General features: G+C 47.7%; 1 protein-coding gene across 1 annotated transcript; it reads left to right on the top strand.

Annotated features, from left to right (window-relative positions):
• The first annotated feature begins 19235 nt into the window (after window positions 1-19235).
• On the top strand, window positions 19236-20558 carry LOC149336943 (uncharacterized). Its single transcript, XM_089554285.1, has one exon. The coding sequence runs from the start codon at window positions 19359-19361 to the stop codon at window positions 20556-20558; it is 1200 nt and encodes a 399-aa protein (XP_089410411.1). The 5' UTR covers window positions 19236-19358.
• Window positions 20559-23776: the final 3218 nt, after the last annotated feature.

Genomic DNA, 23776 nt, shown 5'->3' with positions numbered 1-23776 from the left:
GGGAAGCATTTTTTTCACTTTGCCTTTATCTTTTGTTTACCAGGTTTATTGCTGGAACGACGTCCATGGCTGCCAGTACGTGGGTTCCCTGCAAGGCGTCCTTAAACATTACGAGGACGAATGCACCTTCCATGCAGTCGAGTGCCCCCGCTGTGGCAACAGTGTTCCGCACGGGGCCTTAGCGACGCACTACGTGAACGGACGCAGTGACGCCGCCCGCGCTGTTTCCACAGCTGACAATCCGCACTAAAGAGGCGACCGCGTCTTTCGCACAAATGACGTCATCGCTACCCTGGCGGAATGAATTAATTATTAATATTAATTTTAATATATATATATATATATATATATATATATATATATATATATATATATATATATATGCGCAACTGTTCCTCTTTTCTCTTTTCTGGTTCGCACTATTGACGAATGGAACAAATTACCAAAAGAAGTGATTCAATGTTCGGATTTAAAGGCTTTTGAAAACGCCCTCATGAAGTATTTGTGACTGGTTTGACTGGTGTGTTTGTGACCCATATCACATGTCATTTCGTCTTTCCTATAAATTTGTATTGTTGTATTGTTTTGTATTTCTCCTAAGGTGGTGATCTGCTGATGTACTGCATCTAGTTCTTGTTTATTTCAAGGATCTCAACTCCTGTCTTGGCAGCAGCTGACAGTATGAATAAATAAATAAATAAAATAATATATATATATATATATAGATTAATATATTAATATTAATTAAAATAATAATTAAAATCAATTATTGCAGTTTAATATGGGCAACCTCTACGAAAGCAAATATCGCGATGATTCTGCGCCTCCAAAAGAAAGCCCTTCGTCACATCGCAAATGTACACTACTTATGCCCAACAAACATTCTCTTTCCATTATATCACATCATCCACAGTGACCACATGTACGACTTCCGGATGTTACGTTTGTTTTATTTTTCTGATAGTTCTTACAAGGCCTTTATTACAGAAACAGCGTCCTTAAAAACTAAACATACCTCAGGGTGGTGGTGAAAACTTTTAATTTCTGAAATAGAGTTTGGGAGCCACAGAGTGGCCCCGCTACATGGTCGGCGTCCCTAGTCCGGGACACCGCATGACAATGCCCCGTCTCTCGCCCGTTTCACTAGAGCCCTTTGGGACTCAAACGAGGAGCAGTTGAGGAGGGCAGTCTCCCATGCCTCTCTGGAAGGGGTAGGGGAAGGGGGGAGGTGGGGATTTTGAGTACATGCCCACACCATGTGGAAGATATCACAGGCCTCCCCACAGTGCGGGCATCGCCCATCCATGTTAGGATCGTAATGCTTTAAGATTGCAGGACAGAGTATAGTACCTGTCTGCAGGCGCCTTAAAGTTCGCTCCTCCGTCTTACTCAGCCCCTTTGCAGGGGCCGGGAAAAGGCGGTGGTTGTCGGTATAATGCGTTATTATTTCCCTGAATCGCAGCCGCGGCTGGTTAGTCTCCGAGCCAGAAGAGCTGGGACGAGGAGCCCGGTGAGTAAGCGCTCGGGCAGCCGCGTCAGCGGCCTTATTACCTCGTAAGCCCTGATGGCCAGGAGCCCAAATGATTCTTTTCGGTGTTGGATCAGTGGCAGTCCGTCTTAGAATGCAAGCAACTAAGGGGGAGATCTCCCCCGCCAAGTAAGGATTACATGCTTTTCGGGAGTCCGTAATGATGATTCTCGAACTAGCGTGGGCGGCAGCAAGCGCTATCGCTACTTCCTCAACATACTTCAGCTAATACCCGCAGCACGGATACTTGGTTTGTTCCTCCTTTTAGGACTAATTATAAACTACAAACACTGCAACACAATCTTCCGCACGTACTTAACAAATATAAACATACCACAGATTTCAGATTCAAAAAATTGCGACGGTATTTTGTTGATATGTGATGTTTTTTTGTTTTTGTGTTTTTGCACTCATTATATATTTCTGATTCTCTAGATGCACTAAGCTTTAAAATTTTTGATCATTTTATAAAACTTGATGTGTGTACTCTGCTTTAATATCTGTATAGTTCATTGTAAGTGTATTTTATTGTTTGTATTCAAATAGTGTGTACTTTTGTTCTCCTTTTGTTGTATCTTGTTTATGTTTATTTCAATCACCTTAAATGTCTAAGCCACTGTATATAACGGTTTTCCGGGCCCAGTCAAGCTGCGAAAGCAGCTTTTTGCCTGGAGATCCTTCCAGTTGTTCTGGAAAAATAAATTCAAATTCAAATACTTAGGGAACCGTACCAGAACCAGCTGCCTGCAATGGAGAGCCAGGTTAACCGACTCTCGGAGGACATGGCAAGCCACACTGCCCTCTTGGCGGAAATCGTGGAAACACTCAGAACTACGAATGGTAACTTGAATTACGAGCTCGCACAACCTTCCGAAGGAAATTCAGTGGCAGTGAGGGAACAGGTACAGTCGCAGCCCGAAGACCTCACCCCTCACCTGAGTGTCGGATCTAACGAAGAAGAGCGCCCAGAGGGCGAAGTACCTTTGGAGTGGAGCTTGGAGAAGAGGCACATCCTGCGAAGACTGGAAGTGTTGGCCAGCCAATCACTCGCTTACCTCGAAGACGGGTACCAGACAGCTGTGCAGCATGTGAAGTGGCCTGTTGCTTGGTGGGAAGACGTTCCTCATTCTTGCAGCAGCGATACCGACGAAGTCTTACATGTCTACTCTTTTGAGAGAAGTCTTGAAGAGAATAGGCGCGTTCTTTACTCCTTGAAAGTTAAAAATGCTCGCGGCCTTTACACCCAGACTCCAGAGTTTAAAACGGTCCTGACAGTGAACAAGTGGCACTGGAAAGACGTTTACCTCAGAGTCGCTGTGGGGGCGTGTGACGAATTCTTAGACCTCCGTTTTAGATTTGAAGGTACCCTCGATACGCCTCGTTTGGCGTCACATGTCGAGGGCTATAAAATCTGGAATAAATAAAAAAATAAGCGTGTTTGTTTCTTGGAAGAGGTAGACGTTCGAGAGCTGCTTGCTGAGGGATGGCAGCAAGAATTCTTCCGCAGTTGGTCACACCTAGAATCGAATGGCTTTACCAGTGCGAGCGAGATCAGCTTCGATGTATTCGTGGTGGACACTTAACACCTATGACCTCGTTAGCACTATATCAACAATCGATGTCTTGAACAACTTGGAACCGTATATGTTTACAAATATTTGTGTTACGTCGGGATTATAGAGTTATTTACGCGTGCTTGTGCATGTTTCCGTAACTTACGAATTTGTCACGTGCGAGGGTCAGTTGGTGACGAATGTATCAATGGTCCTGCCCCTAAATATCTTGAGCCATCGCTACATGCTGGAAGAAAAGCAAATAAAGGCAAAGTATTCTGCAAGAACTATACTAGAGACGAAGAGCGCGCGAGTCGTTTCACCTGCTAGCGTCTTTTTATTCTATTTTATGTACAAATAAATCCTAATTAGGGTCTATCATTACGGCTTGAGGACTTCTTCACGAGTTTTCATTTCACTGTAAACTATCCCTTCTGTTCTGTCTCTTCATCAGTGCGTTGGTGGGCTCAGTGGCTTTCTAGAGTTGTGTTCTCTCCACCTTTATGATATTTCTCTTTTGTATTTCGAGTATTACGAGGCTTTGAATGCGTTCTCGCTTCCAAGGCCGATTGCCGGTGCATGAGCTCGCCTTGAATTACGCTATCTTAGAAGGAAATAGCCTTTTTTGTATGCTTTTATATATTGTGCCAGTTTATTTTATCATTCTAACCAATGTGACTGCATCTTTTTTCCTCTTGATGATGGTTTTTGCTCTTGTGTTTTAGTGTGTGTTTAAGGTGCGTTTTAGTCCTGACACTGCTTTTGCTACGAGCGTTTGACTCTGCTTTTGATATCATCTTTCTTGAGCAAATGCATCCCGACTGTGGCGGTTCGGCCTCGGCTTCTTGTGGGTCTGATATTCTGGCATGTGCGCGTACGTATCACGTGGTTTCATTTGACCACGTCATTTTGCATACTGTTGGTGGATGCGTGGTCGGATTTTGCGTTCCCGCATTTCGTCAAGTGATGTTCTTACCTTGTACAGATTCCGGTCTGTTTGCTGCAATAAACCAGACATCATTGTCAGCACTGCTCCTATCTTCTGTTTCTTCGTCGATCTCCTTTAGGGCTGCTTATTTTTCTGGATGAATTACCAACTAGCCCACAAGAAGGTCGAATTATTTTGAAGAAAACTTTCCCAGGTGGTCAAATTACTTTATTGCGGATCTTGAATCTACAAAATGTATATAATCGAGAATAAATAGTAAAAAAAATTAGGAACAGTACTTTGGTGACAGCATCACTCACAACTGCCGCAGAGAGCGAGAATACCTGCGAGAAACGGTGATAAGCAAGCTATGAGCAGCACCAATAAAGATAGAAATCAACTTTCGCCGCCTCTGCAAAACAGTGCCCACAAAGAGAAAACACGTTTCGCGCGACTCCGTTGCGATCCCGCGGCGGAATCGAAACCGCGTAGGCGCGTTGCCACAGAGGGCGAGAATACCTCGCGAGCAACGGTGATAAGCAAGCTAAGAGCAGCGCCAATAAAGATAGAAATCAAAGTCGGCAGCCCCTGCAAGATAGTGCTGACAGAAAGAAAAATCAAATTTCGCGCGCTCCGTTGCGATCAGGCGGCGAAACCAAAACTACAAAAGGGGTGTTGCCGCAGTCTGTGCCGCCGCGCTCAAGCTAGACATAAGTTCTGCTTATCTCCCTAAGAAGGCAGCACAAAATTCAAACACTTCTTGTAAGTCCTAAGAGGTGGCAGCACCCCCCACTGAGCACGCATTGTTCTTTTGGCGCTAAATTTCAAACGGAAGATCGAAACCGTGCCCGTACGGCAAAGACCTTGCGGGACAGAAAACCGCCGCCGTACATATACGGCAAAAACCTTCAAAGGGTTAATATATCTTGAGATAATACAATCGTTCTTTCACGCTAATGATGGCGGCGGTGCGGAGCCTTATTGGAATGAACCAGGTAAAGAAACTCACGGAACGCCTGAGAAGTGGCACTCCATTGTAGCCGAGTAGGTTTGGCGTTCTGCTGCTGACTGGTCACGGGTTCCATCGAGGACGCATTGACCGTACATCGATGGAGGCGAAGTAAAAAAGCGCCTGTTTTCTGAGCGATGTCTAATTAATCCCAGGGGGTTCTAAATATATCCGGAGCCACCGCTACAGTGTCTCTCAAAGCCGATGAGTCTCTCCGGGATGATAAACGCCACAATTTACAATCATACATAAAAAACTCTTTAAAGCACGTATATGAACGCAAATAATGCCATGCCAAATTGCCTCCTGTGCTGCCCTCATTTTCAACTTTACTTTTTTTTAGCCACATATATAGTGGTGCATGACCATGAAAACTGCAATGAAATCAGGTTTCAGCTGCAAGGCTTTGATCGAGCCATTAAGGTTAGATGACTTAATCTACGGCAATAGCTTTCAAAGCCCGAGCAGACTACAAACAGATCACCTCCGCTGCCTCCCCCTACGCCGCAGCCGCGCCTGCAGAAGGCAAAAAGAAACCGTGACTCAAGCTCACGTGATACCAGAATGATTGGCTACGCTGGGTCAACGGCTGCACAGGCAGCCGGTGAATAAATGGCGTGCTGATCGTCTTGCCGTGAATACCCTACCTTTCACCTGGTAATTACTTGCGCAATAGTGCGGACGAAACTGAAAGTTCTGTATCGACGACGTCATCACGCAAACTTCACAGTCCACATTTTCAAATAAATATCTAGCATTTGCCTAGTACGCCCGATATATAATATTGGAAAAGTTGTGAGAATCTAGCCGTCTAGTTATGAGCCGTCTTGATCGTGGTAAGAACAGAAAACTTTAACAATGGTCTGTAGTGTTCATCATACCAGCATAGACGCAGGCGTTCATATCCAGGTTAGACAAAACGTCAATGTTCCGATGCTGATAAGTTAATCCACCAGGTGCATTGATAATGATGTTTTTGATAAGGAAGGATTCGAACAAAATTATTTAACCGCGACCGTCTTGCCGTTCAGATCAATAATGAAGTGCATAAGAGGCGCGAAATTAGCTTTCATAGCGGACATGAACTGGCACGTAAACAAGTCTGTAGGGCGATTACTACGCCTACTATGAGCTCTGTCTTGAGTTGAATAAAAACGGCTTCCGTGCTTCCAGAATTTTGGTACGGAATCACTGAGCTCTTAATGACTTATGCTGCTTTAAATAAAAGTTCCGCAGCAACCTGGAGGCGCGCTATCTTTTGGTAATGGTACTGTAGTGTAGCTAGGTATGCAGGGGAACTCACCTTACTTTATCCAGGTCTCCATTAGAGCAGTAAGATCATATTGTAGAGAGGAAGGCTAGAAACTGCCAGAAAGAAAGAGGACAGGAGGTAAAGAAACGAATACGACACCATGGGCGCAGCATTGTTTCTGTTTCGCTGTTCGTCGAAAATGAATCAGCTAGTCCACAAGACATGCCACCAAACTTGCCACCAAAGTTAGGTGTGTATAATCCTTTAACAAGTGGAAAATGAGGCTGATATGTTCGCGCTCTGCGGATTCGAAACCCACTGTACACTCTAAGCATGGTAAGTTTTCCAATGCCACTTCTAGCTATGAGGCTTCACACGGACTACGGTGAAGGAATGTTACGCAAATGTGGGTTATAATGCTAACGCAAGGGAAGGGAAAACTTTATTTACACTAATGGTTTTTCCTGCGGTTTGGGGGCATCTTTAGAGACGTCTTGGTTCTACCCCCAGGAGCCCAAGAAAACGATTTTTCTGACGGAAACGGGCTTTGACGCAGCCGTAGACATGCGCTTCGATCCGGCATCGTTGTTTTCAAGATATTTACAAGAATCGAAACCCAAAAAGACGGTTAGTTTCCGAACGCTCGAAGAGAATTTCGACGTCAATTCGGCGTCATGTTCGCCATCGCGTTCTCCGTGGTTCCCGGGTGATGTTCGCCTGAACCTGCCCAGAATGAGGTCGAAAAATTTGGGAGTGGCTTAGCTCAGCTAGACCAGTGAACCCGTAGCGAAAGCAGTTTCGTCTACTGACATTTCGGTAGCGACACGTCGTCGTTGTCGTTCATAAGCTTGGTGGCGTCTCTTCGCTAGACGTTCCTCTCGTTCTTTGGGCGTCTCGGCCAGCCGCTTATCCTTTCTCGCCTCGTCTTCACGCTGTCGGCCGGCCTTGTACCATGCGGCGACTTCTGGATCGGAAGACTGAATTTCACGCAGCCTGTACCGCTGCCGTGAGGAGCACACGGCCACTCTCCTTCTTCCATGGTGCGCGTCTGAGCGAGCGCATCGCTTCCCTCTTATATTCCAGCTGCGCTGTGTGACTCTGCGCATGCGCATTATGGCGCCGTGAGGGCCATGGTATACTGGTTGCCATGGTAATGGCGCATGCGCAGTGGTGGCATTTGGCAGGCACCGCGAAATGCGCTCCTGCTAGCTTACTTCAAGCATTCTCTAAGAAAGTGTTTTGTGCCTAAAAGGAACTTCGAAGCACGTCTACTTATAAGTATTTTCTGGAATGCTGTGTGTTTAATGGAAGATTTGACGAGACGGAAGGTTTAGGAACAAATCAGAGTAGATTTATAGCGCGCAAGAAAGCGAATGGCAACTTGTGACCCTCAGCTGTGGCAAGAAAGGTACTCTGCGCTGATACCAGAGGAAAACGAAAAGGGCGATGCTGGCCAGGCAGCTCCCGCTTCTTATTTTTTGTGAGCAGCAAGGGTAGTTGAGGCAGGTAGTTACCTCCAGCACGAATACTTTCCGTAGCGGCTCGCTTCACATAGTACCATGACACTTTTAAGATAGCTGCTTACCTCTGTTGGAATGGGCAGGCGTTCTCAGCAAGAAAAGCTTTCTCCATTTAGGTTACTGACTACACATGCCGCATGATGCGCTGTGCATTTCTGTAGCGCAATCTGCCATCTGAGAGTTTATTCCATTGAAGGGTCCATATGAGCAGTCCAGATCTCGCAAAAATTAAATTCCACATAGCCCAATCCCGAACTCATGTTAGCGTACGCATTTTTTTTTATGTCCACCAAGAAAGGCTTAGCAAGTTCGGATTCGAATGCTAGGTAGTTGACCTCCTGAAAAAGATCATCTTGATTATTCATTCATTCATTCATCTTTATTCGACATCTTTACAGAGGTCTGGAGCACAGACAAAAAGCTGAAGAAGACAGCTTGACGGGGTCTGTGCCCCTTAACAATTCATGTGCGTACGGACATATAGAAATGATATTTGGCATCGTCAGTTGCAAATTTGTAATTCAGAACATAAAAAAGTCATGACTGAAAACTAAATGAACAATTCTGTTATTAATAAGACGAACAGTTCACAATGTACTAGTAAAAACATTCTCGGTAATGATACAAGGCAGATACATGAATAATAGCTAAGCAAAACAAACAGAGGACGAAAGCACGAAAGCACTGGTGAGTACAGGGTAACAAAGCGAGCAATAAGAACGTTAGGAAAAACAAGAGAAAGTGACACGTTGATCAAAGTTTAAAATATGTAGGAAAAGACGTAGACTTTCTTCTAGGTTTGCTTTTAGCTAACTGAATTTTTTTTTTTTATGGATTGCGAATATTCAATAGGGACGGCAATCTCACGCGCAACGACTGAGTTCCATAGTTGGTACGCACTGATGGAATGTGCCAGGTTTCATGGTGACGTGTTTCATAAACATTATCATTTCTCATGAGGTTCGATAATGTTGCAATAAAATTATTTCCTTGGTTTCTTGTTTTAAAGTATCGGTTGAGTAATGTGTCATTATACAGAAAGTGAACTGGACGGATTTTCAAATTTTCAAAGAGGGGTTCTGTATGAGCATCATATGAGGAGTCCGAAATGACGCGCACTGACTTTTTCTGGAGCAACAATAGCTTGTTCATGTTAGTGGCAGTGGTAGTCCCCCAAATCAGATGGCAATAGCTAATGTGCGAAAGGATGAGTGAGTTATAAATAACTAATTTTATTCTGCGCGGTAAAAAGGAACGTAATTTGGTTAGTACTCCAACTACTTTGGCAATTTTGTTAGCCACCATGTCGACATGTGAATTCCAAGATAAATGCTCCTCGAATATGACCCCAAGACTTTTGAAGGAATGGACGATGTCAATGACTGATGTTCCGATCATTAGGTTCCCAGTAACGGACACGTGCTGATTTTTTGGCCTGAAGAGAATAGCTTTGGTTTTATTAGTGTTGATTGTTAATGAGTTTACAGCGCTCCATTTGTGCAATTTTAACAATGTAAGGTTTGCTCGGTCAAATAAGCCCACCGAAGTAGGTGAAGTAAAAAATATGGTAGTATCATCGGCGTAAATAATAAACGTGGCTGATTCATCAATAGATGTTATGTCGTTAATGTAAATATTAAACAGCAATGGGCCGAGGATACTCCCTTGAGGCACCCCGCTGTTAATTTGTCTAATTTCAGATATGTGAGTATTAATGTGCACTCTTTGTTGGCGATACTGGAGATAACTTTTCAGTAAACTTAAGAATACCCCTCGAAATCCGTAGATTTCAAGTTTCTTTAGTAATGTAGTATGATTTAGTCGATCAAAGGCCTTCGAGAAATCAACAAATACACCTAGAGTTAGTAATTTGCTTTCTATTGCATGCAAAATGAGTTCTTTTTGAGTTAGAAGTGCTAATTCAGTTGAAAGTCCCTTTCTAAATCCGAACTGAGATTTAGCTAGTATGTTATGCTTTTCACAAAATTCAGTCATCCTGTTGTTAATTAACTTTTCTAATCCCTTTGAAAAAACTGGAAGAATAGAAATCGGTCTGTAATTGGTTAGGCTATGTTTATCGCCGCCTTTGAACAGAACGCTCACTTTTGCTGTCTGCATACCTTTAGGGAATATGCCATGTGCGAAGGAAAGGTTGTACACGTGCTCAAGGATGGGACTGATAATGTCTATGACGTATTTGACGGGGCGTATCTGTAAGTCATCCGAATCGCATGATTTGCTGTTGTTGAAGGTGAGAAACGTGTCGCAAATTTCTTGAGAGTTAGTTGGTTTTAAAAACGCGCTGTCACGGGAGGAATATTTAATGTTTTTTACGCTCTGTGAATCGTGGGAATCAGTCACCAGGGTGGTGAAGAATTCGTTGAATGCGTTAGCCAGTGATGATCCTGATGATGGTGTGCCATTTAACACCAAGCCTTCTAGGCTCTGTGAATTTCGGCCGTCTCGACCAAGAACCGTGTTAAGTCTTCGCCATGCAACGTCACTGCGTTTCATAACTGCCGTGTTAAAAAGGTTGTGAAGGTAGTTTCTTTTGCTTTGTCTTAAAAAATTTGTCACTTTGTTTCTGAAAGCCTTAAAAGCACGTAGGTCTTCAGGATCTTTTGTTTCAATAAAGCGTTTGAAAAGAGCGTCCTTTTGTTTAATTAGTTTTAAAGAATGGTTCGTTATCCATGGTTTACGAGTCTTTTTATTGTTTGTTGCTTTGCGGGAAAAAGTTTTGTTATAAGCTGACTTAAATAATGACAGAAAAGTGTCGTAAGCAGTGTCCGGATGCGATTCGTTGTAGACTTGTTCCCACCTGATTTGAGATATTTCATTGCGAAACTGTTCCAGAGTAAATGGGTTAATATCCTGATATGTCATGTCACGCGTTGCCAGGAATGATGATTGTGTTAATTTGTGGTCAGTAATGAGAAATATTGGCAAGTGATCGCTGATGTGGGCGCCAATGGCGCCAGAATGATGTTTCTCATTGTCTATATTTGTTAAAAATACGTCTAATAATGTTTCAGAATCGTCATGAATTCGGGTGGGCCTGTTAATGGTGTTAATACAGGTGTTGGCTTCGAGTATTGTGATGAGGTCTGATCGAGCTTTTGAGGTATGAAGCATATTAATATTAATATCGCCTCCTAATACAAGGTTGTAATTGTTGTAATTAACCCATTCTAAAAAATTATCCAAAAATGAAAGAAAATTTGGTATACTGCCAGATGGTGGGCGGTACAGAACGGAAAAGATGTTTGTGGAAGAAATGACCGTCAAGATTTCGAAATCTGGAGTTGTTTGTGTGTATTTTTCAATTTTTTCTGTTGATAAGGCCTTTTTTGCCATGAGCAGCACACCGCCTCCTCTACTAGAAGGACGGTTAAGATAATGGTTGTCATACTCTGACAACTTAAAAACTTCATGTTCATACTGGTACCAAGTTTCAGAAAGCATGATGACATCAAAAGAAAAACCAAAAGAAGAAAGCAGAGCATACAGATCGTCCTCCTTATTCCGAGCAGATCGAGCGTTAAGGTGAAAAAAGGATGTGCTATTTTTAGTATTATTTGTCCGATGCAGTTTTGTTACGTCACATGGCGTTAACAAGCAGCTGGGCATGATTGTCAAACAGCAAAGGCGGCTGAGGGGCGTCTTTCAGCCTTACTGAATCTTTTCTAAATCTTCGATACATGTTATGAGGCCATTAATGAATTTCAAGGTTAGTAATACTCTTCAAAGCTATAACGCGTTAACGTTGAGACTCCCTTTCTGCAGAAAATTCGGCATCGGTGTTGAGCGATAAAGCAGATGTCTCAGATGTAATTTATATCACGTGAATTATAATAGTAATGTTTATTTTGCCACCATGCAGTACACGATGGGAGGGCGCCCATAGTAAAAGCTGTCTTATGACTCCTGGACTACGCCACGGGCACCAAGACGACATACAGTGGTGGCTAACAAGAGATAATACATGCGTACAGGTGCAATAGACAAATAATTATACGGCATTAAGGCACGATTATACAATAACATATAAAACAAAACAAATGCAAACACAAAGGGACAAAAGCACTACTTGTGTTTACACAGTTTTTAGTGAAGATAAAACAAAAAATAGAGCGAGAGCCAACGTCATGCGATATCATGAAAAACCTGGCGGCGGTTGGCAGCAAAATTATTCATTGGTTGCGAGAGCTGCTCGAGGAAAGCAATCAGGGCACGGGTAGAAAACTTCCATACGCACAATTGTCCAGCAAATGCAGACGCCAGCGTCAATTCCATCCACAGCGTCTGCAGGGACGCCAACTGCAGCGTCGTACCGTCGTATGAAAGCGGTATCCAGCAGAAAAAGCTTCATCCCCGAGCGGGATTCAGACCACTGCCAGCGATGAAGAGCAGCTTCGTGCCACGGTTCCTCAGACAATTCGGCTACAGCCGCTATCTTATAACCTGGTACGGGTGTGCGCAGAAATGATTAAATGTTAAGCATCATTTAACCTTCAGTCACCACATGCGCTGCAGTAGGCGAAACCGAAACTAACCGCAGTTTCTCACCTACAAGCCCTACCGGTTGCTGTGTTTGAAACCGCCGCCTGTCGGGGCTGTGGCGTACCTCAGCGGTCTATGAATGTAAATAATTGCCATGTTCGCTACGTGATACGCAGAGGACCACAAACGGCTGAAGGGACCTATTAACCCTATCGCGTAATGCTCTGAAGGCGGTGTGCCCTCGTGTTCTACCTGCAGACTTAAATTCTGAACATCCACATTGGCGCGGTTCGCTCTATTTTTCAGCTCTTTCTTTGAATGCTGCAGTCGCAGTTGACACCTGTTTAACTCTAATAAATAAATATCACATTGATCGGACGGATGTTGAACAGACTGTTCTACCTTGTCGACCATGTCCATCAAAAATAGAGCAACATTCTTGTTAATTTCGGCTATACCACTAAACATGCTGCCTACTTGTGTCGGAACCCCTTTTAGCTGGGCCTCTTTTTCTTGTGCAAATAAGGAAAATTATTTCTCCCCTCGTAGCTTATAACATAAGATGTTTGGCACTTTCAATTGTTTCCTCTTCCCATCTGAAACGTTAAAAGCTGACTTGGTCAAGAATATTCTGGGGCTAAGATAACGTCAATAATCACAATCACATTCTCAGCTTGTGAAAAACAGTCATTCTTCAGAAGCACCTCGTTACAAAGCGAAAGCACATCGGAATATTACATAGAAGAAATATACTCACAAATACAGCAACTAAGAAAGAAAAGCGGTTAGCAGGATGCAGCAGCAGCAAGCACAGAAACGATGATGTACTCGGAATTAAAAAAAAAAAATGTCACTCTGAACTAGTGCAATCCTGCAAGATTTGGGCGCCGGGATAAAACGAGTTCCCGCTCGTATCACCCCCGCCGTTGAGCAAGTGCCACATGTGTACACATTCTTACATACTGCGGACTGAAGAAGCGCAGTGTCATGGTATTGCCACTGTTACTACGCGCTAACAGACCGGCTGATCTCCTTTCATAGGACAGCACAAGCAGTGCGTCCTGACACGACGCGGCTGGCGGGCGACGACCAAGCAGAACTTCAAGCCTGTCTTCTCGATGCATGCAAAGGCTCACTGTTGTTGCGCCACTGGAGGGAGCACTGCTACACGTCGAAAGAAACGCCGCAGGGTAGTACGGGATAAGCTCCAGCCGCCTGTATTCTTACAGAACCTCGCGACGCTTACAGACACTGAAGTTGGCCAACGCACCGCCACATGCGGCTCTGTCCAAGGCGCTCCATCACGCTGACGTGCAACACAGACCCGGCGATTAAGACTGTCTTGATTTGATGGTGTTGATCTCGTTTATAATCACTTCCGGTAATTCGCTCATATCCAGACCGGCATCGATGACAGCAAGCATACACAAGTTCTGCAGCGTCGGTGCTAAGTGCAACACGTGCAGATCCGTCAGCTCCTCTTCCGCCTCAGAGATGTCCTCGAGGTGGTCTTCCTCCTCAAGGCTGGGTGGAGGCCCGAAGCCACCGAAGACCAACACCCTCTCTCCAAGCACACAGCAGCCGGGCAAACGCCTCGCAGACGGGCCTGATCCACTGGGCGTAACTTTAGTCCAGCACGACTTTTCAACGTCATACTTGTGCATATCTCCAAAGTAGGTGTTGAGAATTCCCTTGCAGCCACCGAAGATATACAGCTCTCTATCGTACATGAACGCAGAGTGACACTCGCGTCCCTCCGGGGCCACGCCTTGCACTTGTGGGCGCACCCATGTCGCATTGGTGGTTTCCAGATAGTATAAAGAATTGTCATAAGGGTCGTCGGGTCGTGAGAATTCTAGGTTGCCACCCCAAACGTACATGCGGGTTCCGATGGCGGTCGCCGTGTGGCAGTAGCGACCGAGGGGGGCCTCTCCGCTGGTCGGGACACGATGCCACTCTAGAGTCTCCAGGTTCAGAAAACGTACAAAGTTCGATGAATTTCTGTGCAATCCACCAAAAATGTACATCCGGTGACCAAGCACGCACGCCGAGTGGTTAACATCAGCACTCGGTACCTCACCTCTTACCTCCGGACGGCTCCACATCATGGCATCGCTATCGAAGCGGTAGAGGCCGGTAACCTCGGGGCTGATGTGCTGTACGCCCCAAAGGTAGGCGCAGTGGCCGTAGGCTACAACGCTGCGGCCCACGATGGTAATCGGCTGGACTTCGGGAAGTGACCGAGTCTGTATCCTATCCCAGCTGTACGAGACGGGGTCGAAGGTGTACACGTCGAGGATGTAGCCTGGGATTTCACCACTGTCCGGGTAGCAGATGTCGAAACAGTCGAACGAGTAAACCTTCCCTTTGATGGCGACCCACGTTTCATTGAGGAGTTCTGGAATACGGTTGAGCCTCGCCGTCCACATCGTTCAACGGCAACCAGTTCTCGCGAAAAGGATATCGGCCCGCTTTGTTCCTTTCCACTCAACGGCCACGCTCTGAAATCAAACTTGGTGGTGGGTGTTACTTGCTTTTCTTGTTCCTTTGTTTCACAGCGCGAGCTGCTGGTGCGCCGCCTGCCGGAATTACTGCGTGGTCGGTTATGTTCATAGCTGCACGCAAAGAAGAGAGAGGAAATACGCGATAGGAGGCTATCGTTCGAAATGGTACGAGGCGGGGGAATAGGGGGGGGGGGGGGGGGAGATACGCGCTGCATAGTAGGCGGCGCATGCGCATGTGAGCTCGAGACTTTTCGTCTTTCCGTTTAACTTGATGAAGAAAGGCAAACCAGGGCAAAACACTGGACGAAGGAAGAAAATGACACACAACGCGCTGACTAGCAGCTCAAGTTTAATCAGCCAGGAGTGAAATATCTTTGTTTAGAATGTTATACCAACGTGCCCGAGCTTGTGCCTTTACCTTTGTTGAGGCACCGTTCGGAGTGGGGACGTCACACACCAGACGTTATTGGCCAACTCACTAATAAACCCCTCTTCTGATTGATTCGCATGCCACAGATATTGCGGGCCATGTACACGCTGAAGGCCTGTAGGAGGACGGAAATTTTCGACCGCAGGCAGAGAGTCCCCAAAGATCTAGCTCGACGTGCGTAACAGGCAGAAGAAAATACGAACATCGAAGCTGGTCTTTGAGTGTATATCCCGCCTGTATATTGAGTGTGTATCCTAGTGATTTAAGCCGCCGCGGCGGCTCAGTGGCTATGGTGCTCGGCTGCTGGCCCGAAAGACGCGCGTTTGATCCCGGCCACGGCGGCTGAATTTCTTTGGAGGAGAAATTCGAGGCCCGTGTACTGTGCGATGTCAGTGCACGTTAAAGAACCCCAGGTGGTCGAAATTTCCGGAGCCCTCCACTACGGCGTCTCTTATAGCCTTAGTCGCTTTGGGACGTTAAACCCCATAAACCAAACCAAACCAAACCAAACCTAGTGATTTCGTATTTACTGATTGATTGATCGCGGCGCGGAGCCTATCGCATCTGTCCTCAAGAAGTCACGCGAGCGCGCAGCTGGAGCCTCGAAGTCTACTTGTCGTCTGCTTGCGGCCTTCGCAGACACACAAGGAGCAGATGTGCTGTGGAGATGAGACGCCGTCTGCAAAAACTCCGCCTTTGGAAAAAGGCATCAACGAATGCCGTCCACAAGAAAAGCAAACAGCCGGGGAAACTGAGCGCTACTATTCCAGTCTTCTGTCAAGGACAACTAGAAGCACTAAGCAACCAGGCAGCGGAGAAACACGAGATAAATCGGTGTCGGTACCAATTGCAGCGGTGTGGAAGCTGGAATGCTGTAGTCGAGTTTGTCGCTAAACGTCGGTGTTTTGTTTGTGTATACTACACATGGAAAAATTATTTGTGAAAAGTAATTAAATTACACTACTAATTACTATCCTAAAATCGCACGAATGCAAGTAATTGCTATTTACAAAAATAACGGAAATACAATAAATACTTCTCATAAAAAATTGCTTCAAGATTACTTATGAAGCTTAATGTAACGTAGAATGTCGGAAAGTTGGGCTAGTCGGACTGAACTCTACGTTAAAGAACCCCAGGTGGTCAAAAATTCCGGAGCCCTCCACTACGGCGTCTCTCATAACCTTAGTCGCTTTGGGACATTAAACCCCAAAAAACCAAACCAAACCTACATCATAGCGCTGAAGAATGAAGACAAGGCAGAAGAGGCCAATACAGGCGCTATCTTTCACCTGAAGGTTTACTGGCGCGAAAAAGGAAATATATACGAACAGGAATAAAGGAAAAAGAATCAAATGCCATCTCACTCAAGACTCGCTCTCTTGTAGTGCGATATGATGTGAAATGTGCGCTGCCTCATCCAGGCGAGCTGCACTGCGGACGCAAAACTGGGTCTGCAAAAAGCTCTCCTAACATGTAATTCTTCGAACGGATTTCAGCATTTAAACAATCAAATGTGCGTAGCTATGTGTAAATCACGTGCTGGTATTAACTTTGTTGCGCACAATAGTAACATTTATTAACCTTATCTCCTGTGCTTATCAGCGCAACGGTCCCCGTCGTAGGAACGAGGCGTAAAATTGCGATGACGACGGCCGCGAGCATGCAGCTCCAAACGGTGCCGCCTTGCAAGGCACCTGGTGCGGTACCGTGCCAAAAGCCGTGCACCCATATCCGCGGGGCTCCCCACTTGTTTCCGGGGGAGGCCGGACTTCGGTGATTCTTGTAGGAGGGGAGGCCGTTCGCGGACAGCCACTGTGCGATGAAGATCAGCCGCGACACGACGATGTAGAACGCGGCGGCGATCACCGCCACGATGGCGAAGATGTGGCACGCCCGCGGCATGCTCACCGCGTTCCGCTGGACAGAAGGGAATACGCCGACCGGGGTGGAAGGCTGCGGCGAACAGCGGGGCTCATCTCCACTGCGCGGCGGCTCTCGTCGCAGCTCCGTTTCGACCGCGGACTCCACCGGCACCCTGTGGTTCGCAGCCTCGGGGAGGTTCTGGCCTTCCGCCGAACGACTCCTGTCATTCGCCGTCGGTGATGCCATTCGCACCGGGGTCCCCATTGATAGCAGACGGGACATGTGCGTCTTTCCAGGACCGCTGCGAACTTGTTCTCTGGGCGTGGATCACGCAGCTTCCGCACGGCATGAGCTGACGCCGTCCTAATCGTCATTCACTTTCTCTGCCCGATATAAAAGCCGCGTTCTTTCTGTCGCGAGACATGGACATTGCGAGAACAGATTTTCTGGTGGGAATTCTGCGTTGTTTGCGCTATTTCTTACTGAGCCAGTGTACTATAACGCATTACAAAAGGAGGAACACATCTCGCACAATAGTTGACCTTATATTCGGCGTCGGAAAAGACGAAGAAGACGAGATGAGTGCAGCGAGTAGAAGTGAGAAAGAGAAAGTAATTTATTGAAATAAGAGCAGAAGCGAGGAACACATCACAGCGCGTCTAGAGCATGAAGGAACAAATGAGCTTAAGATGGCTCTGTGGGCTTTATTAGACGGAATTAGAATTGTACATCTACCGCATAGAGAGAATTTTTTTTTTATTGCAGTGGACTACGACCCTCGAAGTTAGGCAGTTAGGAAAGTGGTGTGACACGAACTCAAGCTTACTTCGGCTGTAAGACAGGACTCCAAAACCAGGTCCCTAAAACTAAAAGTCTTCATTCACACCCTATAGTTTTAGTTGGGAATAACACAGGATCTTTGATCTCTGAGAAGTATATTGTAACTGAAAGCACTGGCATTCCCCTGGTGGCTAGCAAGTATTTTACTCATCATCACGTTTATTACCATTATGGATCAAGGGTCAAATGCGACGGGACACTCATTGCGTTAGCTTATCCTTCCTCCTCTGATAACACCAAGAAATTCACTAAATACGTGAGTGGTGTCCTTCAATATGTTTCTCTTTTGAAACTTGCCGTTCTTTAGGCCAAAATTTTAATATTGACGTATTGGCGTATTGACAACGACAAAATGGTGCTATTTCAGGAAATATCAAACTACAAAGAAAACACAGATCCAAATCCCGCATTGCAGTAACCGAAGCACAAATATAGCGCATCACTGAGTTAAGCAGTAAGAAAGTTTCAGCAGGAGCAAACACAGCGCCGGCGACGAGTGCAGAATATTCGAGAAAAAAAAAAGAGATTACTGTGCACTCATATCAAACCTGCAAGATTTGGCTGCACGAGTTAAACGGATTACAGTTGTATCGCCACCACTCCCGACAAAATGCGACCCGAAGACTTACGTTTCATCAGCGCATGAAGCTGGGCTACTTGGTTTTACATGTATACAATAATGCCACAAAAATGCGTTGTCGCATCTTTTCTGTGCGTCAGCGTTTATTGTGAAAGCATTGCTTAACGAGTTATAACTAGCTCACCGAGTGTGTGTTAAGCTTGACCTTGAAAGTGACCTCGGCAAAACGCAGCATAGCTCAGCCTCTGCGGAAACAAAATAAATATTAACGCGACTGGGTTTCGAATCCGTGGTGGCGCGACCAAATCAGCTTCACTGGCCGCTGCACGAGGTCACTATATGCTATCGCCGTAGGCGAGCACGCCTCGTGTTAAACTGCAACAAAATCTCGCGCTGTGCATTGCACAATCTCGTCTTCAACTTCCACCTGCGGCGCGAGCAGCTTAACCTGGAAAGGCACTTAACCGAAATTTATTGTAACCAGGCGTTACGACGACCGAGCAAAGCAAAACATGAGTCAACCAGGCTAAACACATGCTTTCACACGACTACTAGGTTGAGCCACGTTAAAACTCTACCACATTTTTTCCCTTCATTTTATAGTGATGTGTGCTCAGAACGTATTGTGATGAAGAAGAAGTGCTCGCGCGGCAGCGGGACTGCTCTCGGCGAGCGCGCGCTTCCGGTTGGTGCCGTTGGAACCAGTGCCTGTCGGTGAACGCCGTTCCGCGCTTTGTGCTTTGTGTCGAGCTGTGCTTTGTGCGTTGTACCCGAAAAGCCCATTACAAGTGGTGGAGGTGGACTCTGATCCCGTCCTGGAGCTGAGAAACGGCACCGTTACCACCCAAATGCCGAGAAACACATCCCCGCCGCCGTCATCGGTTCCGCCAGCACCTGTTATCTGCGCTGGCATGCCTCGGCAGCGAGACCCAGCTGTCTTTAGCGGCACTGGTGACAGTGATGTCGAAGATTGGCTGGCGTCCTACGAGCGGGTAAGCACGCACAACCGCTGGGACGATACCATGAAGCTTAACAACGTTATTTTCTACCTTGCTGACGTAGCCAACCTGTGGTTTCGCAACCATGAAGCAGACATAACCACCTGGTCGGCTTTCAAAACGAGCTTTGCCGAGGTATTTGGCCGTCCTGGCGTGCGCAAGCTCCGCGCTGAGCAGCGCTTGCGTGAGCGGTCGCAGCAGCCAGGTGAGACGTTCACCAGCTACGTGGAAGACGTCGTAGACCTGTGCAAGCGCGTCAATTCTGAGATGACTGAAGCCGATAAGATCCAGCACATTATGAAAGGCATCGACGAGGACGCCTTTCAGATGCTTCTTGCCAGGCAGCCGGACACCGTTGCCTCCGTCATCAGCTTGTGCCAGAGCTACGAGGAGCTGCGCAAGCAACGCGTCCTCGCTCGTCGCCCTTTGCGGCAGGCCGAGGTACTATCTGCGGATGCCATGGTCGCTGGAGAACCCCAGTTCATGCAAGAGGTGAAGCGGTTTATCCGCGAAGAAGTTGCACGTCAACTCGCGCTCGTGCATGCGCCCCCAGCTCCGTCACCAGCACTTCCGCCGGCCTTTCAGCAGACCATCCAGGCACAGGTCGCAGACGCCCTGCAGATCGCAGATGCCGTGCCACCAGTCCCCCAGCAGGCAGTGGCTGCCCCGCTTACCTACGCCGCCGTCCTGTCCCGCCCGGCTCCTCATACCACGGGCAATTTCTCCGACGCCACAGCAGCTCCGCCGCCCTTGGCACCACGACCTGTCCGGCCGTATCGGGTTCCCGCCCCACCATCGTTGCCGCACATGGCGTCGGCCCCCCTCCCCTACGGTCGCCCATGGCGCACTCGGGACAACAGGCCCATTTGTTTTGCCTGTGGCATTGCCGGACATGTCGCTCGCTACTGCCGCAATCACTCTTATTATCCGCCTACTGACGTCATGACGCACTCAGCATACGGACCTCACACGCAGCGGTACCGCATGCAGCCTAGTTCGCCACCATCTGCATTCACCACGGCCTCTGACGTCCCCCGCCAATGTCGTTGATGTAGTAGTAGACGGGGTTGCGACGTGTGCCTTGATAGACACCGGAGCAGCCGTATCAGTTATAGACGCGAAATTTTGCCGCCGCATCAAGAAAGTTTTGACGCCATTCCCTGGTATTTTACTGCGTACTGCTGACGCCCAGCAAATTCAGCCGCTCGCCGCTTGCACTGCACGAGTTGCTATCCAAGACGTCATCTACGCAATTGAGTTTGTGGTACTCTCCTCCTGCTCGCATGACGTCATTCTTGGGTGGGACTTTCTGTCGGACCACTCTGCTGTCGTCGACTGCGCCCGTGCTGAAGTCACACTCTCTGTCCTACCCGACGACTCCACTGCCGAAACCGCTGAGTATCCGGACAAACTTCTCCTTTCCCATGACGTCGAACTTCCTGCTTCCTCGTCCGTTGTAGTCTCCCTGTCCTGTATCTCTCCAGCCGACCCACCCGACACAGCTGTACTCTTTACTCCCTCGGAATTGTTCGTTCGCCGCAGGAACCTACCGCTTCCCTTCGCTGTCCTCACAATGACTTCTGGCACCGCAACCATGCTCATCAGCAATCATCTGCCCACTCCTTTGACTCTGCTTCGTGGTAAATGCATTGGTTACGTAGCATCGGCTGAACTTCTACAAGTCGTTGACGACGCCCAGGCCGCTCCTACACCGTCGCTCGATGCTCTCACTCCGGCTCCCCTGTCACACCGACCACCCTCTGACGTTCTGTACAGTGCTATCGATCGAGACCTTCATTCGGCGTGCCGTGACCAGCTGTTCGCCCTTTTGTGCGAATTTCGTTCGTCTTTTGATGCGTGCCAAACTCCACTCGGCCGTGCTTCCGCTGTCACCCATACCATCGATACTGGCACCCATCCTCCTCTGCGCCAGCGACCATATCGCGTGTCAGCTTCGGAGCGTCGCGTCATCACCGAGCAAGTCGACGACATGCTGGAGCGCGGGATTATACAACCCTCGAAGAGCCCATGGTCTTCCCCGGTCGTTCTCGTTCGAAAGAAAGACGGCTCTATCCGATTTTGCGTGGATTATCGACGGCTGAACACTGCAACCCGGAAAGACGTTTATCCTCTGCCGCGCATAGATGACGCCCTCGATTGCCTACAAGGAGCAGAATTTTTTTCGTCACTCGATCTGAGATCTGGTTATTGGCAAATACCCATGGCCGACGCTGATCGCGCAAAAACAGCATTCGTCACGCCTGATGGGTTATATGAGTTTAACGTCATGCCATTTGGGCTTTGCAATGCCCCTGCTACATTCGAAAGAATGATGGACAATGTCCTGCGGGGCCTACGCTGGAAGACGTGCCTCTGCTACCTTGACGACGTCGTCGTGTTTTCGCCCGACTTTTCGACGCATCTGACTCGCCTGCGCCAAGTGCTCACTTGTCTCACCACCGCAGGGCTGCAATTAAATTTGAAAAAGTGCCATTTCGGAGCTCGCCAACTGACCATTCTCGGTCACGTCGTCTCTAAACACGGCATCCTTCCGGATCCCGCAAAACTTCGTGCGGTCGCCGAATTTCCGAAGCCGTCCACGCCCAAAGAACTGCGGAGTTTCATCGGTCTATGCTCATATTTTCGCCGCTTCATCCGGAATTTCGCCACCATCATTTCACCTTTGACGCGACTTCAAGCCCAAAATTCCTTGTCGTCGTGGTGCTCCAAATGTGATGATGCTTTCGCTACAATGCGCCGGCTCCTTACTTCACCACCCATACTTCGCCATTACGACCCGGACGCTCCGACCGAGATCCACACGGATGCTAGTGGCATTGGCATTGGTGCTGTGCTGGCACAACGGAAGCCTGGGTTTCATGAATATGTCGTCGCCTATGCCAGCCGCACACTTTCTAAAGCCGAGATCAATTACTCCGTGTCCGAAAAAGAATGTTTGGCCATTTTGTGGGCAATAACCAAATTTCGACCATATCTCTACGGCCGCCCCTTCGACGTAGTCACCGACCACCATGCTTTATGCTGGCTTTCGTCCTTGAAGGATCCATCCGGCCGACTTGGTCGTTGGGCACTGCGACTTCAGGAGTACGACATTCGAGTCATCTACCGTTCCGGACGCAAGCACTCTGACGCCGATGCCCTCTCCCGCTCACCGCTACTTGCCAACGATGCGACAATCTCTAGCATTGACCCCGTGCTCTCTTCGTTACGCCCTCCAAACATGCATCTGGAGCAGCGCAAAGACGCCTGAATAACCTCTCTCGTGCACCTCCTCTCCGGCCGCACTACGTCAGCGCCCTCCCGCTCCCTTCGACGTCAAGCCCGCCATTTCACTTTGCAAGACTGTCTTCTTTATCGCCGGAATTACATGCCAGATGGTCGAAAATGGCTGCTTGTCATACCTCGCCACTTACGTGCTGAAGTCTGCGCATCTTTTCATGCCGCACCACAGAACGCCCATGCTGGTCTCTTAAAAACATACACGTGCCTTCGGCACCGGTACTACTGGCGCGGCATGTATACCTTTCTACGAAAGTATATTCGCTCATGCCTTGACTGCCAACGCCGCAAGTCACCACCGCAGCGCCTTTCCGGGCCATTGCAGCCTTTACCTTGTCCTGCCCGTCCGTTTGATCGTGTGGGCATCGACCTTTATGGGCCTCTGCCGCCTTCTACTGCTGGTCACCGCTGGATTGTCGTCGCTGTCGACCATCTTACGCGCTATGCCGAGACGTCCGCTCTTTCGACGGCTACAGCCAGAGAAGTCGCTTTCTTCATTCTTCGCAACCTCGTTCTTCGCCACGGTGCTCCCCGCGAGCTTCTCAGCGATCGCGGCCGCGTGTTTTTATCCGACGTTGTTCAGGCGCTTCTACAAGAATGTCGCGTAGTTCACAGAACAAGCACGGCGTACCATCCTCAGACGAACGGGCTGACCGAAAGGTTTAATCGGACGCTCGGTGACATGCTCACTATGTATGTCACTCCCGACCACTCTAACTGGGACCTCGTACTCCCATTTGTGACGTACGCCTACAATACCGCCGTGCAGTCTACTACAGGGTTTTCGCCATTCTTCCTCCTTTATGGACGCGAACCTACCTGCTTGATTGACACCATTCTCCCCTACCATCCTGACGCATCTGACTGCTCGCCTGCTTCTGAAATCGCCAAGTACGCCGAAGAATGCCGCCAAATAGCCCGATCCCTCACGTCTGACGACCAACATCGTCAGAAAGAACGGCGTGATT

The sequence above is a fragment of the Amblyomma mixtum genome, chromosome 7 (genome assembly GCF_055824585.1).
Source record: "Amblyomma mixtum isolate Tamu chromosome 7, ASM5582458v1, whole genome shotgun sequence".
Taxonomy (NCBI): domain Eukaryota; kingdom Metazoa; phylum Arthropoda; class Arachnida; order Ixodida; family Ixodidae; genus Amblyomma; species Amblyomma mixtum.
This window is presented reverse-complemented; position numbering and strand designations above follow the sequence as displayed.